The 19,004-nt window shown below is 46.7% G+C and overlaps 2 protein-coding genes across 7 annotated transcripts; one reads left to right on the top strand and one right to left on the bottom strand.

Moving 5' to 3' along the window:
• Positions 1-110: 110 nt before the first annotated feature.
• ZDHHC16 (zinc finger DHHC-type palmitoyltransferase 16) lies at positions 111-9,632 on the bottom strand. Of its 5 annotated transcripts, XM_058543671.1 has the most exons (13): positions 9,453-9,632; positions 6,199-6,241; positions 5,712-5,959; positions 5,337-5,531; positions 5,093-5,181; positions 4,714-4,742; positions 3,940-4,073; positions 3,754-3,801; positions 2,823-2,908; positions 2,063-2,186; positions 1,780-1,850; positions 563-699; positions 111-292 (listed from the first exon to the last, which is right to left on the bottom strand). In XM_058543671.1, exons 3-12 carry the CDS (start codon positions 5,952-5,954, stop codon positions 585-587), a joined length of 1,134 nt encoding a protein of 377 aa, XP_058399654.1. In that variant the 5' UTR covers positions 5,955-5,959; positions 6,199-6,241; positions 9,453-9,632; the 3' UTR covers positions 111-292; positions 563-584. The 5 variants fall into 5 exon arrangements, with proteins under 5 accessions (XP_058399654.1, XP_058399656.1, XP_058399652.1 ...); XM_058543673.1 differs by lacking the exon at positions 563-699; XM_058543669.1 differs by having other exon boundaries at positions 111-699; positions 9,453-9,631.
• A 157-nt stretch (positions 9,633-9,789) lies between these two features.
• EXOSC1 (exosome component 1) lies at positions 9,790-16,622 on the top strand. 2 transcript variants are annotated; one of them, XM_058543677.1, is made up of 8 exons: positions 9,790-9,874; positions 9,982-10,097; positions 12,208-12,282; positions 13,303-13,391; positions 14,174-14,207; positions 14,712-14,762; positions 14,893-14,977; positions 15,310-16,622. In XM_058543677.1, exons 1-8 carry the CDS (start codon positions 9,844-9,846, stop codon positions 15,414-15,416), a joined length of 588 nt encoding a protein of 195 aa, XP_058399660.1. In that variant the 5' UTR covers positions 9,790-9,843; the 3' UTR covers positions 15,417-16,622. The 2 variants fall into 2 exon arrangements, with proteins under 2 accessions (XP_058399660.1, XP_058399661.1); XM_058543678.1 differs by lacking the exons at positions 9,790-9,874; positions 9,982-10,097 and having other exon boundaries at positions 14,174-14,214.
• The last annotated feature ends 2,382 nt before the right edge of the window (positions 16,623-19,004 follow it).

Genomic DNA, 19,004 nt, shown 5'->3' with positions numbered 1-19,004 from the left:
TCCATTCCCTTCAAGTAGGGCATAGGTGGCATGACCAGAACACCTACTCGCGGGGCCTTGACCCTGACTTTCCCCTTCCCTGCCCTAAAGGTGAAGAATGAGAAGGTACATATCTTTAAAAATCAAATACCTTTATTTTTGCTCCCTTCAGCAGCATGTGAGAAGTGGCAGTGACCTCAGCAGTAAGCCTGGTATCTTTGCCCTGTTGAGAAGCCAGGATCTCAGCTCTACCATTCAGGTGTTTTCTCAGACAGCAAGTGGAAGAGGTGGTGGCCAACCCCAGTGCTGTAACCTGGAGGAGGGTGGGGGTCAGCACCTGGCAAGGTTGCTAGCTGCCTAATCTCCAGGCTGGGGCTGGAGCTTCTGTTTGCCTGAGTCAAGGGACATCAGTCCTAGGATTTTCCCACATGGTGCCTTGCTTCTGCAGTGGCCAGGAGACTGGTCCTTGAGTTGTCCCTGCATGGTACCCTAAGGCAGGCCCACTGGCTCTTTTTGCTCAAGGATTCCAAGAAGCTACCCTTGGAGGCCCTTGAGACAACACAGGAAGCAGGGTGATGCTCACGTTGTGGCTGACATAATCCAGCTCACACGGCCATCACAGAGGTTGAGTGAGCGGTCACCCAGGGAGGGGGGTCCCAGCTCATTCCATTCCCATGGGGCAGGTGACTGGAAGGTAACAGCACCCGAGTAAGCCAATGCCTACAAGAGAAGATAGAAACGTTTCTGAGTTCCAAGAGTTCTTGGTCTTCCTTCCTAACCCTCCTTCCTCAGCAAGGATACATCAAGATATCCTGAAGCTACCTTGGCATTAATCACAAGGGTGACAAAAGTTCTAATTATTTTGTCCAATAAATGTGCCCTCTGGGGCTGGCCCCGTGGCATAGTGGTTAAGTGCGCACGCTCTGCTGCTGGCAGCCCCGGTTCAGGTCCTGGGCGCGTACCGATGCACCGCTTGTCAAGCCATACTGTGGCGGCATCCCACCTAAAGGGCCAGTCTTCCTCAGCAAAAAGAAGAGGATTGGCAAAAAGAGGAGGATTGGCAAAAAGAGGAGGATTGGCATGGATGTTAGCTCAGGGCTGATCTTATCTTACACACACACACACACTCTCACACTCACTCTGTGCCCTCTGGTGCTGGAAAGCCTGTAGAGGTTTCGAGCTAAATTTCTAAGGGGCCACTGCAAGCACAGTGACAGGCAAGAATGTAATGAGGGTGGGAAAGGGAGGTAGCAGGTACTTAAGGTCACCTACTTAGTACTGCCGCAGTAGTTGCAATTTGAAAAACGATTTACCCTCGTCTCTTGGGCTAAGGGAGCTAGCTTCATTTATTGTCTGAGGACCTCTGTCACAAACAGATTACTTCAATCCCACAAATTACTGGCTTGAACTCCAGACTGTCATACAAATGAGAGGTGACTGGTAGACACCATACCCTACCTGGAGGTCCCTTCTTAAGAACAGCTTTCCCAGGATTCTGTTGTAGTCATCTGTAGGCCTCATCTGCTACTTAAACCTCACAGCTTTGGCCTTAAGCCCCTTTGGCTCAAATGAGCAATGATCTCTATTCCTAGAGTCTAGATCTGCGCTGTCCAATATAGTAGCCACTAGCCACATGTGCCCATTTAAATCAGGAAATTTAAATAATTGGTGCATTAGCCACATTTCAAGTGCTCAGTAACCACATGTGGCTAGTGGCTAATGTCTTAGCATCGGTCTAGAACATTTTTCTCATCACAGAGAGTTCTATTGCACAGCACTGGTTTAGATGTTTTACTTTACCTTCCTGTGTCCACACCCAGGAATACTTTCCAGTTGTCCAAGCAGCCATAGTTGTAATGATTCCTAAAAACCTAGAGCCAAGAAAAACATGTTTCTACAAATGCCTTTTACATAATCCCCTTCTAATTTTCAAGCCTAAATTGGCTAAGCTAAAGCTCAGCTAGGCAAGTTCTGGCCTTTTATGATGCCTGCCCTAGTTGGCTCTGACCATGCCCTCTGTTCACAGGACGGCAGATTCAATTACCCTCCCACCCCTCCACCCCAAGCCCTCAGCCTTACTCACTCTGCCCTTGGCCTGCAGCCGACGTCTCTCCTTCTTGTTGATGTGCCTTTCGATACTAGTCTCACCTCGACTGATGAGAACAGCATGCCATACAGTTAGGGCACCCAGGGCAAGTGCCACGGAACTAAGAAAAGAGGGGCAAAGATTGGTGGGTAGCTTAAAGGGGGCTGGAGGCTACGAGTGGGTCTGAAATTGAGCTGAGCAATGATGACTGGCTAGGGACCTCTCTGCCTAAATCTTCCTTACTCTTAGCCTACACATCCTAGATGAACTTTTACTTCGCTGTATCTATAAAAAGCATCAACATGGGCTAAAAATAAATTATTTGGAAAGGAGGGTGGGGAAAGAAGCCTGTATTACTAATCACAGTGAGAGACAGCAGAGGGTAGTGACAGTACCAGGTGTTAGAAGGGATGGCAGGAAACTCAGATCCCAGCTCTGCCACTCCTCGCCATGCATCATGCCACAAATCACTTCACCCCGCTACTGGTCGGTTTTCCTCATCTATAAAATGCAGTCACCTATCCTTTACGTAGGAAATTAACTTACCTTGGCACATAACACACACTCAATGCCTGTATCCTTAGCATTCCCTGCCCTAAAATGCTGAAGAAAATTAAGTGCTGACTCTTTGCCAATGTAAATCAGACTAAGAATAGCAGCAGTTCACACAGGGATGGGTTCCTGTCTGCATGTAGGCACCTAAAAAGGTTTCTCTGAAGCTGCCCCTCCCTTAAAGTCAAAAATGAAAGTTAGATACCTGCACAGGAACCAGAGGTAGACAAGACACTTGTGAGTCACCCTTTCTCGGAAGGAGAAGGTGGGTGGTGGGGTCTGGTGATAAGTCTAGAAAAAGAAAACAGCAAAGTCTAGCTCATTTGCTCTGCTGGTCTCCACCAGAGCCCCCAGCACCTTCAGGCAGGGAAGTGATCCAAGCCCAGGATGAGAAAATAGGGGGTTAAGCCACAGAGGAGTCAGGGCAGCAGCCAGATGGGTGGACCAAGCCTGGTTGCATCATCATGTGGACAAACACTGGGCAGAGTGGGTCTGGACAAGATGGCAAAGCACAGGAGCCGACCCTGGGCCTCTCAATCTGACAACACAAATGGGGCTCCAGGGGAAGCCACTCCACTCCCGAGCTAGAACTCTCTCACTGTGTGGCTGCAATCCCCAGCAAGGACCAGACCCACAACCGAATGGAATGACTAGAGGGGGGAGAACTGTGAGCTCCACTAAGGACCAAAAGGGCAGCAGAGGTATAATTATGAGCCCAAGATCTGCTCAGAATAAAGTTATAAAAGGCCGGAGGAGAAGGGACAATCCTGATGTGGATGAAGACAGACCAGGAGCGAAGGATGATAGACTGGCCCAGCCTGATCTCTGTCCCCTGGAACCCCATTACACAGACTAACATAGACTCCTTGCTGCTCAGGCCATCACCAAGGCAGAGTCCTTGCTCAGCCCAAAGCAGGTGATAATGGGATAGAGAGCCAAAAACCAGGGACTTCAGCTTGCCCCCAGGCCACTTAGTCTGCCCACAGCAGACAGACTCCCACAACACCCCTGGATCCAGTCTCTTGTGGCCCCTCAGCCAGACTCCACAACTCAACTAGCAGGTGGGCCCAGTTGCCTCAGCAATTCTATACCCCCTGGCCTGAGCAGCAGGAGGCAGTGGGGTGGGGACGGCCCACCTGGTTGGCAACCGCCTGTAGTTTGTTCTTGTCGAGCTGTTTCATTTTCTAAGGGGATGGAAAATAGTGCTGGTTACACTCTCAGGCCTCTAGGATGGGGGTGCTACCAGCCCCATTCCTCACGGACAGATGCCACGCCCCAAAGTTCTCTCTACTGAACTGCCCTGCTCCTCACTATGGGCTCACCTCAATGGCAGCATAAGCCTCCCGGAAGAGGTCCCAACTTCCATAGCTGCAGTAGACACAGCCCAGAGTCATGAAAAAGCAGAAAGAGAAGAAGTACCGATGGTTATAGTGGCCCACGCAGTTGTTTAGCCAGGCTGGTGGAGGAAGGATTAAGGACAAGATCAAACACACAACTTCAGGGGGTGTACAAGCCTCTCTGGTTCATCCTTGCTTCATGATGACATCATCCAAGCCCAGGGCTTCTAGTCACCAAGAACTATTTTCCAAAGGCAGGAAAATATGGGACTTTCCAGAGGCTGAGGTGAAAGTGTTAAAGCTTTTCAGAGCCCTCACAAGTCCCACCAGGAAATCATGAAAAACTGAAATCCTTCAGTAAAATGAACCTGCCAGTATTTCAGCCTAGCTGGACTTAACCAGACATCTGGATGGGACAGGAAAAGGGGACCAATGGTTTTATCTGGTACACCCAGCGGACAACCACTGAAGCCCAAATATCTCTTTCCATCCAACATGTGTCAGCATGACAGTCTACAAAAGAAAGAGCTGTTAGAATAGATGCCCTCCTCCAAGAAGATTCGTCCCAAAGAGCCTGTAAGCCTCCTGCTTCCCCCAGGAGATGGTCAGCCCCCACAACTCCTCTTCCACTAACTTCTCGTGAGCCCAGTATTTTCTGTAGGGTGATGCTAAAAGTCTTAGGTTGGTGGCCCTTAACCCTGTGCAGTGCTCTGGAGCTAAAGAAGGAGGCCTCAGGCAAAAGAAACAATAAAAGGATACGGCAGTGATGATCCATCTTCAGCACACACCTGTGAGGGAGGGACACACGCTCTGTTACGGTGGCCAAGGTTCTTGAGATGTCAGTGCCAATCCTTTCCTACAAGGACCAGCATCCTGCTGAGGTGGAAAAGGCACAGACTTTGAAGACAGCCAGGCCTTGCTTCAAACCCTGCTTCACTGGCTACATGATATTGAACAAGGTAACTCATCTCTCTGAACCTCAGTTTCCACAAGTGGTGATAATGCCTAACTCTCAGGACCAGGTGTCACATTGCTTGGCACAAGACAGGGAATTATCAAATTCCAGGTCTAGGTTTTGCCTAGGACTACAGCAAAAAGGCCACAGCTGGCGTTCCCAGAGAGCAAAGCCAAGACCCACCTGTTACAGATGCTGCAGTGGTGTGTTCGGGCTGGCTTGGGGTAAATGCACTTCTTACAGATGGAGACTGTTGCGATATCATTCCTGCCCTGTGCAAAGGGAGAAAAGCATCATGACAAGTACCATCATGTGGCAGCACCAGTTCTGTACCTCAAAGGTTACCAAGGCACTCTCCCTCCCCACTCTTGGAACTGGCTCCCACAGCCTGCAGCTCTCTCCCTCCTCCATGCCCCAGGTGACCCACCTGGGGTGGGTATCCAGGTGGAGTAGTGATGGCCTGGTAGTAATGGAAGACGATGAGGATCAGATTCCAGTGACTATAGAAGAAATGCCAGCAGAGTCGGGGCACTGAGTAGGTTCGGAGGATGAGGGGCAAGACACATAGGTAGGCAATGGCCACGATGGAGCTGGTCAGCACGATCACCAGCACCACGAACACCTGCCAACACCAGTGAGGTCAGGCAGATGCAGAGAGAGAGCTTGCCAACACCCAGAGTAGACTTAGGAATTTCCCGGGGTGGGGGGAGGCTGGCCTCCAAAGCCCAGTGTGGGTCCATCACACACATGTTCCTCTGCTACCCCAAAATATCCCTTTTCCTATTCCTTGGGCATCACTCACCACCCCACACCAGCGGATCACGTTGTCCACCAGCCAGTAGATGGGCTCAAAGGCAGCATCGACAGCAGTGTCAGTGCCCCCAAAGGAGTTGTAGAGCAGGGAGCGCAGGCAGACCTTGCCATAGCGCCAGCGCTGTACCAGGCCCCGGAGCAGAGGTGGGCAGCGGCGCCTGTAGCCCAGGAGCAGAAGCAGGCGCAGGCAGAGGCGGGCAGGGCCCAGCAGCAGGCTCCGCTGGCCCCGCATGGCTCCTAGGAGAGCATATTGTTGTGAGGGGCCAGCCTGGGTCCTGTCCCTCCCTACCCCACCAGTGGGGAGGCCCAGAACACCAGCTTAGAGGCAAAGACCTAAGGCTGAGGCCTAGCTGGGCCAGTCACCAGCTGTGGGAAGTAGGAAAGTCACTTCTCTACAGAATGTGTGATGCCAGTGTCCCAATCACGTTACAGGGAGTAGGGTCTGGAGGTTCTGAGCCTGCAGAAATCCTACTTACATTCCACCACGTGGTTGCACAGGAAATCCAAGATGATGCACACCTAGAGTAAAGGGCCACAGTAAAGGGGTGAGGGAGGCAGGCGGCTCCAAGCCAAAGCACAAAGCAGGGTCAGACCACCGGGTGGAGCACAGGCAATGTGCACAAAGCTGCCCACTGCGTCTCTATGGGCATGGCCACTGCAGCAGAAGTTTCCCAGGGTCTCTTGTCCGCCCTGCCCCATCAACCTACCTCCTAACAATTGCTCTTCAACATGGAACAGCCAGTAGGGGAGTGAGGGCACAGCATGTGGACTCTGCACCTAGATCTTCCTGGTGCTTTCTGACTCTTGGCAAAAGACACTCAGCCTTCCTACTCCCTCTGAGCTGACGTTACAGGCCACCAGACCCAACCTGGTAGCAGGTAGAGTCCCTAAATCCTGTCAGGACAGCTCAGCTACCCCTTGCATGATATAAGATGCTTTGCTTCCAATTCCAGGCCCAGCCCCAGCCCAAGGACACAGAAGCCAAGACAACTTCAGGTATTCAGAGCAGAAAAACACCACAGGCAGGCAACCACTGGCAGTGGGAGGGGCATCCATGCTGGTGGCTCCTAAGACCACAGGGCCTGTCCTCTCTGTGATGAGTCTCCCCTGCCTTGTTCTAGTTGGACACTCAAGAGCCTTCTCTGCGGCTGCTGCCCTTGGCCCCAAGCTTCCCAACCAGTCTTCTCGGCTCTTTAGCCCTCTGCACAGCTCCTCTGCAAGCACCTTCATCTCCTCTATGTGGTCTCTATCTCATCCAACAGCCGTGCAAGGTCACCTGCCCACAAGACACAGATTCCTTCGATGATAGTCTCATCAATTCCGCAGATTACAGTCCTTACAAGGAAAGAAATTAACCAGTTTTCCCCTAGGGCTACTTTGTCCTCAGCAACTCCCCTGACTTATTTAACAGGCAGCTTGAAACCCAGCAGAAACTGGAGGAGGCTGCTCCACTGTAGGGACAGTTTCAATTCAGTCACTGGAGCAAAGTATTCTCCTTGCACCTGGCTCATCCCCACAAGAGGCCTTTCAAAGAAAACATTTAATCACCTCCTTCCACAAGGTCTGTAACGACTTAACGCAAAATGAAATTTGGCAGACAAGGCCAGCACAGAAACAGAAGAAAGACAATTTAGTAGGGATCTACTCTCTGCACAAGGATAAAGAAACTGGCCATTCCCATCACCTCCTAAGAGCTAAGAGAATTAAGGGGCAGCGTAGAAAAGAGAAAAAGGAAAAGCTCAAACTTCCTACTTCCTTTGAGTTGGACTCCTATTCTTTGGAACCATGGTTTGGCTGGAACCTTGAATTTTCAAAATAGTATACAGCCACAATCAAATATAAGAGTGGGACAAAACATTTTACCCCACAACCATTCCAAGTGACCTGGATTGCCCACACCACTGTTCATTCCCTTACTATGGCTAATGGAGAGTTTCCTATTTGCAATAGCTTGCAAATAAGATGCATTCCTCATCTGTAATAAACATGAATTAAATACCATCTCTCCTTTCTACCAAAAAAATCTTCCTTCTCAGACTCTCCACTTTTCGGAATGTTCTCAACCACCTCCAGAATTCCTAAGCTCTACAGGAAATGCCTGCCTCAAGGACTTGACTTACTAACTCTCATCTGCCCCGTAACTTGACTGCTTAGGGTTCAGTTCTGCCTTTAAGTAGTTCTGTGACCTTGGGCAAATCTCCGAACTCTACTGAGACTCAATTTCTTTGTGTTCCCATTCAATGAAGGGGTAGGATTAAATGCTAAGGTCCCTTCCAGCTCCACCCCTTTACGATTCTAGACACACACTTGGTAAGGTATAAATGAAATGTTTATAAAGTGCTTAGCACAATACCTGGACCATGGAAGTACTCAATAAAGACTTGCTGAAGGAATGACCTGGAGGGATGCTGAAGTGGAAAAGAAAGGCTGGCCAGATGTCTATCTGTCCTACAAATAACAAGGGCATGCCTGCCAATGTGATTACAGTAAACAAGTGTCTGTTGCTATCATGTTTCATGATCAACAGAGAGACAGAGAAACCATTGCTAGAATCATATAGACTTAAGGTTAGATAGCATTTCAGAAACAAGTCCAACCAGAAATCAACCCAAATATGTAAACAGAAAGCTTGTAGATGCAGAGCTACATATCAGATTTGAAGGAACAAAGTCTGAAGCCAAGCTCCCCATCATTTTAGCTAGTGGGATTTGGGGGGTATGGGATGCCAGGGAAGAGATATGTAGTCCATGGGGCCACAACCGAACGTAGGGAGTTTTCATCTCAGGAAACTGAGGTAAAGGAGAACTCAAAAAAATTATGTGTGGGAAGCGGTCTTGTCCCATCCGTCTCCCGTCTCCCCATCTCCTTCCCCCCCCCCCCCCCCCCCCCCCCGCTGATCTCAGGGGGAAGGGAGGAAACAAAGCAAAGCACATCTTTACCCCAAGCACAAGTCTTGAGCACTACTGATCACAGGCCATAGTAACATCCCCACCAGATTAGAGGGGACTGCAGGCCACAGCACTCCCCTCTTCCCAAGGCTCTAAGTCACCAACTGTTTCCCAAGGGGAATCTGGATGAGGGGGAGCGGGTGTTGCACAGGGAGGGACAGATTCCAAAGCCACTAAAAGACAGAGAAAACTAAGATGAAAGTCGTGGCCAATCTCATCCGGACAAAGATGCTGCTCTCAGGATGTTCGCAGTCTTAAGCAGCAGAGGTCAATCATCAACAAGAGTAGCAATTTTATTCATGTGCAGACTTCCCTTCTGGACTAATGCTAGGAAGAGAAAAAGTTAAGGATGGGCCCACACTAGACCTCCGCTTGAGAGGATCCGACTGCAAGATCGGCAGCTGCAATTACAAAAACCGGGAAAAGGTTTTCTCAATGAGGGTGGCGTGGTCAAAGTGCGATGGATTGGACGTTAAAAAACTCGGATTCCAGCTGGGGCTCTACTTTGAACTATCTTCGAGACAGTGGACAAGTCAAATCCTAGCCCTGGATCTGAGTTTCCTAATCTGTGAAATGGGCGAGTTAGGTTGCTGACCTCCTCCCAGCTCCGCGCGTTACGGGTGCCCGGAGGGTACGCTCCACCCAGCTGAAACAGGGCACGGCCGTGCAGGGCGGGGCGAGGAGAGAGCAGGAACCCGGGCTCACGAGACGGCCCCGGAACAGGGCCCGACCCTAGAAAAAGGGACAGGACTGGGGAGCAAAAGCCGCGGCTTGGCTCTTACCTGCCGACTCCCCAGTCAGCCAAATCGAACCCCGCAGCCTCCGCCGCCGCTCACGGCCACCCCCTCCAGCTCTGCGCCCTGGCCCGGCTCGGCTCAAAGAGTCCAAGCATGGCCTGCCACCCACAGCGCCGGTCCGCAGACCCGGACCCGCCGCCAGCCCATTCTCGACAACAGGCGCAAGCGCAAGCGCAGGCGCTCCGGAGCTCCGCCCCCGGGCTCGTCCCTGGCCACGTGGGAAATGGAGTCTACCCCCTGAGGGGGGAGGGCCCCCCGTCGGAGAGCACGTGATGAATCGCACCAATTGGCACGCTTCTTACTGCGGAACTGCAACTGGATTTTGGCCAATGAGAAGCCGCCTTGGTTTGCCTCCGGTTTCGGGGTAGTGGCAATCATGGCGCCACCCGTGAGGTACTGCATCCCCGGTAAGTGAGCGGTGCCCACAGCGAATCCTGGACAGGCACAGAGGTGGGAAGGCTGGACGGCCAGCACCTCCTGGGGCCCCGTGGCTGATGCAGCGCTTTTTCTTCAGGCGAACGTCTGTGTAACTTGGAGGAGGGCAGTCCGGGCAGCGGCACTTACACCCGGCACGGCTACATCTTTTCGTCGCTTGCTGGCTGCCTGACGAAGAGCAGCGAGAACGGCGCGGTAAAGGGGGCGGCATCCCATCTCCGTCCCTGCCTTTCTTTTAGGCCGCCTTGGATTTCGCGGCCCTAGCCAGGGGCGCCGCGGGCGCGTCTTTAGTGCTCAGCGGCAGAACGAGCTGGTTTCTGAGTGTCTTCCGCTGTGGTCCCCGCTGCCGGGCGCCTAGCCACCTGACAGTTGTGTTAGTCTCACTTGGTTGTGTCGCTGACACTCAGGGAAGGAAGTAGGGGAAGAGCAGAGGCGAGCTCAGCCCTGCAGTGAGCTGAATTCTGTCCGAATGTCGCCTACTCTCCGGCCTCATCTCGCTTCACTGTCCCCGCCTCGCTCTCTGCGATCTAGTCATACGGGCTTCTGTCAGTGTCGCTAATGCGCCAGGCTTTCTCCTGCCACAGAGCCTCTGTACACACACCGTCTGTCTGAAACGTGCTCCTTTCCTCCTTAGCCTATTTAAGTCCTACCTATTCTTCACGTAGCCCCTCTGGTATCACTTTCTTAGAGAAGCCTCCTAGACCCGCTAGTTGAGGAGAGGAGTTTTGTTTTTTGTTTGTTGCTTGTTTTGTTAAACACTCACGAAGAATTGTATTTCTTTCCTTTCAAGCATTTATAGTTAAACACTCAGTTAAATGTTGTCCGCTAGACTCTTTCCCTACTATAAGTTCTATGAAAACAGGCCTCACCACCAAACCTTCAGGGCCTAGCACAAAATAAATGCTCAATAAATGTTTGTTGAATGCATGAGCAATACTATCTTCCCTAGTTCCAGAGACTGATCCAGGATTAACTCATGATCAGATAAGGAGTCTTCGAAGTGACAGGTAGCATAGTAGAAAGAGGAGTCAGAATTAGAAGCTTAGCCACTGGCTAACTAGACCTCGATTCTGCTTTAGGTAAGAAACTTAAACTCTTTGGCTTTAGATTCTTCCTCATCTGTAAAACGAGAGGCTTTTTATTCAATCAATTTTGGGAATGTCCTTAACAATCGTGAGTTTATTTCACAGATATAGATATCGGTTGATGTGCCAGGCACAGTGCTGACCTCTAGGGATATGGTAATGAGCCAAATACACATGATCTCTGCTGTGAAGGCTCACAAACACAAATGTTAACAAATAAATGCTCAAATGAATGTATGGTTACAAATGTGATGACTGCTTTGAAAGAATATTATAGGGTACCATGTTCTCATATAATAGGCACACTTACCTAGTCATCGAAAGTGACATTTAACCTGAATCTAAAAGGTAAATAAGAGTTGGGTGGGTGGGGAGAGCTCAGTCCTGGCAGAAATAACAGGTTGAACAGAGATCCTGAGATGGGAAGAAATTTAGTGAGTTGGTGAAACTGAAAGAAGGCGGGGAGGGCTGAAGCATAGTGAACAAGGGAAAGATTAATAAAAGAGGAGATTCCAAATATCTTGTCTTACACCAGCACACAATACCACGCTCAAAGAGAAAACTCCACAAGTATTCCTTTAAAATAGAAGTAAACAGGGCCTCCCCTGTGGCTTAGCGGTTAAGTGCGGGCGCTCCACTACTGGCGGCCCGGGTTCGCATCCTGGGCGCGCACCGACGCACTGCTTCTCCAGCCATGCTGAGGCCGCGTCCCACATACAGCAACTAGAAGGATGTGCAGCTATGACCTACAACTATCTACTGGGGCTTTGGGGGAAAAATAAATAAACAAATAAAAAAATTTTAAATAGAAATAAACAAGTATGGCCACTATTATATAACATTTATTTGGAAATTCTAGCCTGTACAATAAAATGCGAGGCAGAAAGAAGTATAACTTTGGAGGAAAGAGTCAAATTATCCATGATTACAGACCCTATGGTTGTATACCAAGAAATTCTAAGAAAATCACCAAGATACGTATTAGAACTAATTGGAAATGGTTAGATTATGTCTTCTAGCAGCATTCTTCCTGTGGCTCCTTGGCCCTCCTATTTCCTAAATTTCTAAGGCTTTCTGTTCTGGGCTACAAATGCATCTGTAGTCCCCCTGCCCTTGTGACCTCAACTGTGAACCAAGGCATTCCTGTGTTACTCTCAAACCACAGATAGCTTTACCCAAGGCTTAGCCAGGATACTCATGTTTTATTGTTCTCTCTGTAGCTTCCTGTCGTGTCTGTGATGAGAGAAACAGAGTCCCAGTTACTGCCCGATGTGGGGGCTATTGTAACCTGTAAGGTAAGTTGGTCCTAACCTCCCTGCTTAGGACACCCGTCCAATGCTGAAATCAAGATCATTATAGAACTGCACTGTCCAATATGGTAGCCACTAGCCACATATGGCCATTTGAATTTAAATAAATTAAAATTAAGAATTTATTTCCTCAGTTCCACTAGCCACATTTCAAATGCTCAATAGCCACAGGTGATTAGAGGCTGCCATATTGGTCAGCACAGAACATTTCTGTCGTCACAGAAAGTTTTACTGGGCTGTGGTGGTCTAGAGATTTCTAGATAATGATTAATCCAGGCAAGTTCCGGCATGCATAGTTCTTTCACAGAGCTGGTTCTCTGAGTATATAGTTTTACCTGTGTCTGGGGAACAGGGGCACCAACGAGTGATAAGGAGGCCTATTTTTAAACACCTAAAGTGAGACCTTTTTCTGCAGAGAAGCAAAAGACTTTAAACTCTAGCATTCTTGTTTAAAGTCTTTTAGGGAGGGTATTTCAGGGGAAGTACAAATTAATCAGTACTGTAATACATCAGTACTCCCTGCCCATCCCTACCCTCTGCCTGGTTAAATTAACGTGTAGCTGTTAGTTTCTCTGTATAAATTGTTCCAGTGAAAATCTATGTCTTATTCTGAAAATAACTGGAGAGGCAGTGATCAAAATATTATGCAGCAGCTGAAATGTAGCCTTAAATTCCCTCCACTATACAGTCCTCTTAGTAAGATCTATTATAAAGGTCTAGATTTGCTGTAATGCCCTATGTATATTTATGTTTGACTTTTGTGTTCAAAATCTATACCATATTCTTTCATTTGATTCTCACAGTAACTCTCTTAGGTGGCCAGAGTGGCTCTTATTCCACTTTACATATATCACTTATGCAGGGAGAAGTAGGAGTTAACTTGTCTTAAATTCTATATTTAGCAGGGTTGCTTGGACTAAAATCCTAGTAATTCCTAGTTTATTGCTGCCTCCTTGAGCTGACAACTGCTAATACTCTAATGCTGATCTTTTCTCTATTCCACAGGTCTCTAGCATCAATTCGCGCTTTGCCAAAGTACACATCCTATATGTGGGGTCCACACCACTTAAGAACTCTTTTCGAGGAACTATCCGGTAAGAAGTATTCTTGTCTTCATATTTGCCTCAGCACCTGGAATGAGATTAGGATAGGACAGGAGACTGGAACCTTTAGGAACAACTACAATTCCTACTTCTGCCTATTTCTCTTCTCTTTGTGCTTTGATTCTCCCCAGGTAGTACCCAAAGAAAATGTTATAGTATATGAGTTAGGACAAAAGGAAAATATTAATGAGATAGGGCTTTAAAATAAAACAAAAAGAACTGAGCTAAGCTGGAGATTATCAGAGCAGGGATGATTCATAGCAAACAAAGTAGAAGGCATGTTAAGAAGTACTTTCCTTTCTTGAATTTAATATATATTAAACCCAAGGATTGTAAAACCCAAGAATTATAGTGGGTGAAATGGTAGATTTTTTTTCCCTGGGGGTTCTTTGAGAAGGGACAAACAGTTCTGGTGAGCTAGATAATTTAACTTCTGAGGTCTTTTCCACCCTCAGGATTCTATGCGGTTCTATAGTGCTTCTGATCAAGCTTTCCTAAAGCAGCAAAGTTCCTTATCCTTTCCTGCCAAATCTGATCCGCTTTTCTCTGGTCAGAGGTTTTGATACTGCTGCTCTGTGTGATCCAAGAAGAGGAAATGTGGTTTTCTCTTCTGGGTGAGGACTGGAGATGCTTCTCCGCCCTGCTCCTCTGGGTAGCAGCTGGGTCCTGATTATGACTTGTTCTCTCCACTCGTATAGCTTTTGTCTACTAGGAGTTTGCAGGATAGTTCTTTCTCAGAGCTGATTAATCTTTCTGTTAATTCTTTTTTATAGCAAAGAAGATGTCCGAGCTACTGAAAAAGACAAGGTTGTTGGTTGGTTATTTTTTCTTCATGGCTTTGGGAATCTCAATCCTTTTAAGTTATTCCAATGAATTTCAAAGTTCTGTGGGAATGTGGAGTCTAAGGAAGTTTAAGGTGTTCCTTACTGGAAAGTATGGAATTCACCTCACTGTCCCTTTCTTCTCCATAAAATTTGTATTCACTCTGTTAACCGGAAGGGGGCTAGTCTACTCCTTGCCCTTGAAGCCAGGTATTTGTTCACTGCTGTTCCCTCTGACTCACTCTAGATCCTTTCAGAGCCACCTATAGTACCTTTTGTCCAAGTCAGATTCCTGATCAGGTTACTGAATTCAAAATCTTTCATTTATATGATGATGCTGTAGAAACAATAAAAGTTGTTGATTGACTAAAGTAATGTTGACTTCTACCCTCTGGGATTAGAAAGTAGACTGGCTCTACCAGAGGGGTTAATAGTTTCATGTAGACCTGACTGAGAGCTTTCACTTAACATTCCTGTTCTTTCCTTACAGGTTGAGATTTATAAGAGTTTCCGCCCAGGTGACATTGTCTTGGCCAAAGTGGTATCCTTTATTCCCGGTAGTCTTGTGGTCTTTTGTCAATTATAAATGAAAATATAGAAACAACTCAAGTGGCTGTGGGAGGGGAAGACTTAGAACCCTTCATTTTCCTTCACCAATGTTATGCGACTAGATCTCCCTAGGTGACGCACAGTCCAACTACCTCCTGACCACTGCCGAAAATGAGCTGGGGGTGGTGGTGGCCCACAGTGAATCAGGTGAGTTGGTCCATGCTTCCACATGCTTACCTTTCTCTAGGAGCTATGGTTTGGGATTAATCCTTTGTTTTTCCTCATTTCCCTTGTTTTTTTAATTATCTAGAAAACAATATGTATGTGGATACTACTGAGATTAAAATGATTCTCCTTATATAAATCTAAGGAAAAGTGGGACTCACTCCATAAGTTAGTAGAATAAACAAGGTTTTTTCTGTATGAGGTGAGGTTCACTAGGTAGCTTTGTGACACTTCAGTTCATACCTAGCTGAAAAGAGAAAGGTCTTAGGCAAATATTTGGGGTCCCAGCTCCAACACCAACTTTTCCCTTTCAGGTGTCCAGATGGTTCCCATCAGCTGGTGTGAGATGCAGTGCCCTAAGACTCACACGAAAGAATTCCGGAAAGTGGCCCGAGTACAGCCCGAATTCCTGCAGACCTAAGAAGCCACATTTTACCCCAGGGAGGGGGGTAAGCTGTTTCCAAGAGTATATGTATGAAGGTAACGTCAAGATGCTATTATCTTTATTCAGACACCTGGAGTCGACCAACAACCACCTTTGGAAAAATCTGCCAGAAACTTACTCTGTAGGGGGAACATTTTTCTTGTGAACCTTGCAGTGGATTTCATTCTCTTGAGCGATAAATTTCTGTTTTGGAGGCACCAGCTAACAAAGTGTATAATGTTGGAAATAGCCTATTCCTTCTGACAGTCTTATAAATACATAATTTTTGCTGTTGACAAAATATTTTTACTAAAAGGATTTTATGGCTTCTGTTGTCCTGAGTAGGGAAAGGAATCTAAATGGTGTCATGACATTTAGAGCAGGGGTTTGCCTGGTGGCACCCGTTACCTGACATGTGTCAAGTGCTTGCTTGCTCTGGACAAAGCCTAATCTCCAGTCTTTTTTGTATCTCTCATGTTCTGTTTTAAGTACTTCTGCTTATTGAGTAACTTACTATGTGCCAGGCACTGCGTCAAGCACTTTATATACATTCCCTCATTTAGAGAGATTATGGTTTAGTGAAAATTATAGGACACAGGTGGTGATTCGGGTAGCTTGCTCTGAAAGTAATTTGGTAAACATAGTATTACTGATACAGTGGGTACTCCAGGAAATGTTTGTTAAATCTGAATTGCAAAGAGGGACAGAGCACTATCATGTGAGGTGGCCAGGAAAGGATTTGTGACATGAGGTAAAAGGAATTAAAGAACTTAAATAAGTGAAGATATTCAAGGCAGACAGAAGCCTGAGCAAAGTGCAGAAGCAGGAATGAACACATAAGTTTGAACATGAGGAAGGGATGAGGGTTAAGTATGGGGAGGTTGCAAAGGGAATGGAAGGAAAGATGAATTATGAGATGTCACTTCTTGAGATGTTATTCAAGGAGCCCACATCTTCTCTGTGTAGTGACGGTGGTTGAGGGTGAGCTTTGGAGTCAGCCCTCCTGGGTTTGTATCCTCTAGTTGCCAGCCTTGAGTAGGTTAGGTTTATTTTTTCAATTGAAAATTTTATTGAGATAATTGTAGGTCCACATGCAGTTTTAAATGATACAGAGAGATCCCTTGTACACTTTACCCAGTTTCCCCCAATGGTGACATTTTGCAAAACTATAGTATATGATAAAAATCAGGATGTTGACATTGATACTTGAGCAAGTTATTTTTATTTAAGTCTATTTCCTCATCTGGACTGGTATGACCTCAGGATTATTATGAGGAAGAAATGCATAAAAGTGCTCAGTACATGCCAATATTATTGTTACTATTATATATCTGATTGCCTCCTATCAAATATCTACTGAATGCCAGGCCTTATGCTAGACACTTTGATATAATTTGTTTAATCAGCCCCCTATTCATAACTATTTTAAAACTTCAGATTTTTCTTCTACAGACAATGCTGCAGAGAAGACCTCTATACCATAAATCTTTCATGCCTATGATTCTTTTGCCAAACAGATTTCTAGAAGTGGAATGCTGGGTCAAAGAATATGCACATTTTGAATTTTGGTTAGATTCTCCCTTATTGCCTTGCAGGAAGATGCCACCAACTGATTCTCTCAACAACAGTGTTAGTCATTTTACTATGTTATCTCTGCACTTCACAGTGACCCTGGAAGGTAGCAGTCCTTTCTACATTTTACAGAGAAGTGAACTCAGGCTTAGAAAAATTAACTTGCTCTAAGTCACACAGACATCAAGTGGCAGAGCAGTATTCAAACCCAGGTCTGTCTTACTATAAAGCCCAGGTTCTTTCTCCTGTACTATGGTGCCTCTCTTGTCCAAGTATTGAACGGAACCTTGGTCATGCAATTAGAAGCTCTCCAAATTGACATTGGTTCATTAATTATGAGTGCTTCATTCATCCAATAAATACATATTGAGCAACTGCTCTGCCCACCATTCCAGGAGCTAGGGGGTAAAGCAGTGAAAATGAGAGAATCCTTTCCTTGTGGAGTTCACAGGCTAGTAGAGGAAGAGAGATGATAAGTAAACAATAAATGTTATCATTTCAGACAGTACTAAAAAAAAAGTTGTCATAAAGAGCAGCATTTGAAACAACTAGCTAATACCCCTCTCTGATCTGCTACAGACCAGGTTAGATCTTCTCACCCTTAACCATCCAATATTGTAGTAGAAGTTGGTTATGTGCCTGTCTCCCCTACTAGCCTGAGCTTTTAGGGCAGGATTCTGTCTTATCTATCTTTGAAGCTCCAGTACCTGGTACTGTGCCTAATACATAGCAAATGCTCAATAAAAAATTTTTTTTTAAGATTTTATTTATTTATTTTTTTCCCCCCAAAGCCCCAGTAGATAGTTGTATGTCATAGCTGCACATCCCTTTAGTTGCTGTATGTGGGATGCAGCCTCAGCATGGCCGGAGAAGTGGTGCGTCCGTGCGCACCCGGGATCCGAACCCCAGGCCGCTAGCAGCAGAGTGCGCGCACTTAACCGCTAAGCCACGGGGCCGGCCCCTCAATAAAAATTTTTTAAAGTCTGCAGATGGCTGACTGAACAGCTGTGCCCCAACAGTGATGTTAGTGATGGTGATATTTGCTAATCTGAAATTGGTTCTAGAGACAAGGATATTCTTTCTGTGCCTTGGAATAGTGGTTCTCAGCCTGGGTTAGGTGAACTTCAAAATTGCCTATAAAGCTTTAAAGAAAAACAAAAAAGCAGGTGCCTTAGCTCTGCTCCCAAATCTCATGAGGCGAACCCAGAGCAGATGCTTAGGATTTTTCAGCTCTGTGGGTGATTCTCATGAGCTACCCTGGCTAAGCAGCACCGTCTTGGAGGGATAGTAGTTGTTGACCTCCTGGTGGTAACGGTAAATGATGCTGGCTTTCTGTTATTTTCCTGCCCATAAGGCAGGCGTTCTAGTCAGAACTCTTAAGTTGCAAGGAATGGAGACTGCTGTAAACTCAAGTGATGTCAGGATATTGAGTAACATTAATCCAAGCTGATCCAGTCTGATTTGCCTGAAGAGCACTTGATCAAACAAAATTACCATCTTTTGGTCTAAGATTCAGTACAGGCTAAGTAAACTAACATCCCGCCAGGCTACTGGAGACTTAAATTACTAAAGGTCTTCCTAGGGTTACTGTGTAGATCAAATGAAAAACTAAACCTGAAAAGCAAGATGCTTAAAACTATTGAAATTTTAGAATAAAAACACTGATTTCCCTAACTAACATCCTTCATCTGGGTTCCAGTACTTAGTAGCATACCTTCTGACAAGTTTCCACATCTCTTTTGGCCTATTTCCTCTTCTGTATACTGGGGATACCAGCCCTGTCAGAGGTTGTCAAGATCAGAGATTATGTATGTAACGTGCCTCACCCAATGGCTGGCACAGAGGAGCTTCATAAGAGCTTAATTGATGGAGGGTGTTATTTGGCTCCTACTAGGAGAGAAATGCATTATGGGGCTATCTCTTGCCCCAGTTATCTTTTCAAAAGCCTTAGAGAGAAGGTAAATGTGAGCATACCCATTTCCAATTATGTATATAATGTAAATATACTCCTTT

This window comes from Diceros bicornis, chromosome 6, assembly GCF_020826845.1.
Source record: "Diceros bicornis minor isolate mBicDic1 chromosome 6, mDicBic1.mat.cur, whole genome shotgun sequence".
Classification (NCBI taxonomy): Eukaryota; Metazoa; Chordata; class Mammalia; order Perissodactyla; family Rhinocerotidae; genus Diceros; species Diceros bicornis.
Note: the sequence above shows the minus strand (reverse complement) of the source record. Positions and strands in the feature narration are given on the sequence as shown.

Excerpts from the sequence above, each read along its gene's own strand:
- EXOSC1 (XM_058543677.1), top strand. The coding sequence starts at position 9,844 with ATGGCGCCACCCGTGAGGTACTGCATCCCCG. Across the intron at positions 13,392-14,173 it reads TCTTTTCGAGGAACTATCCG|CAAAGAAGATGTCCGAGCTA; the intron begins GTAAGAAGTATT and ends TCTTTTTTATAG. Across the intron at positions 14,763-14,892 it reads ACATTGTCTTGGCCAAAGTG|ATCTCCCTAGGTGACGCACA; the intron begins GTATCCTTTATT and ends TTATGCGACTAG.
- ZDHHC16 (XM_058543671.1), bottom strand. The coding sequence starts at position 5,954 with ATGCGGGGCCAGCGGAGCCTGCTGCTGGGCCCTGCCCGCCTCTGCCTG. Across the intron at positions 5,532-5,711 it reads TGATCCGCTGGTGTGGGGTG|GTGTTCGTGGTGCTGGTGAT; the intron begins GTGAGTGATGCC and ends TGGTGTTGGCAG. Across the intron at positions 1,851-2,062 it reads GGCTGCAGGCCAAGGGCAGA|GTTTTTAGGAATCATTACAA; the intron begins GTGAGTAAGGCT and ends TCTTGGCTCTAG.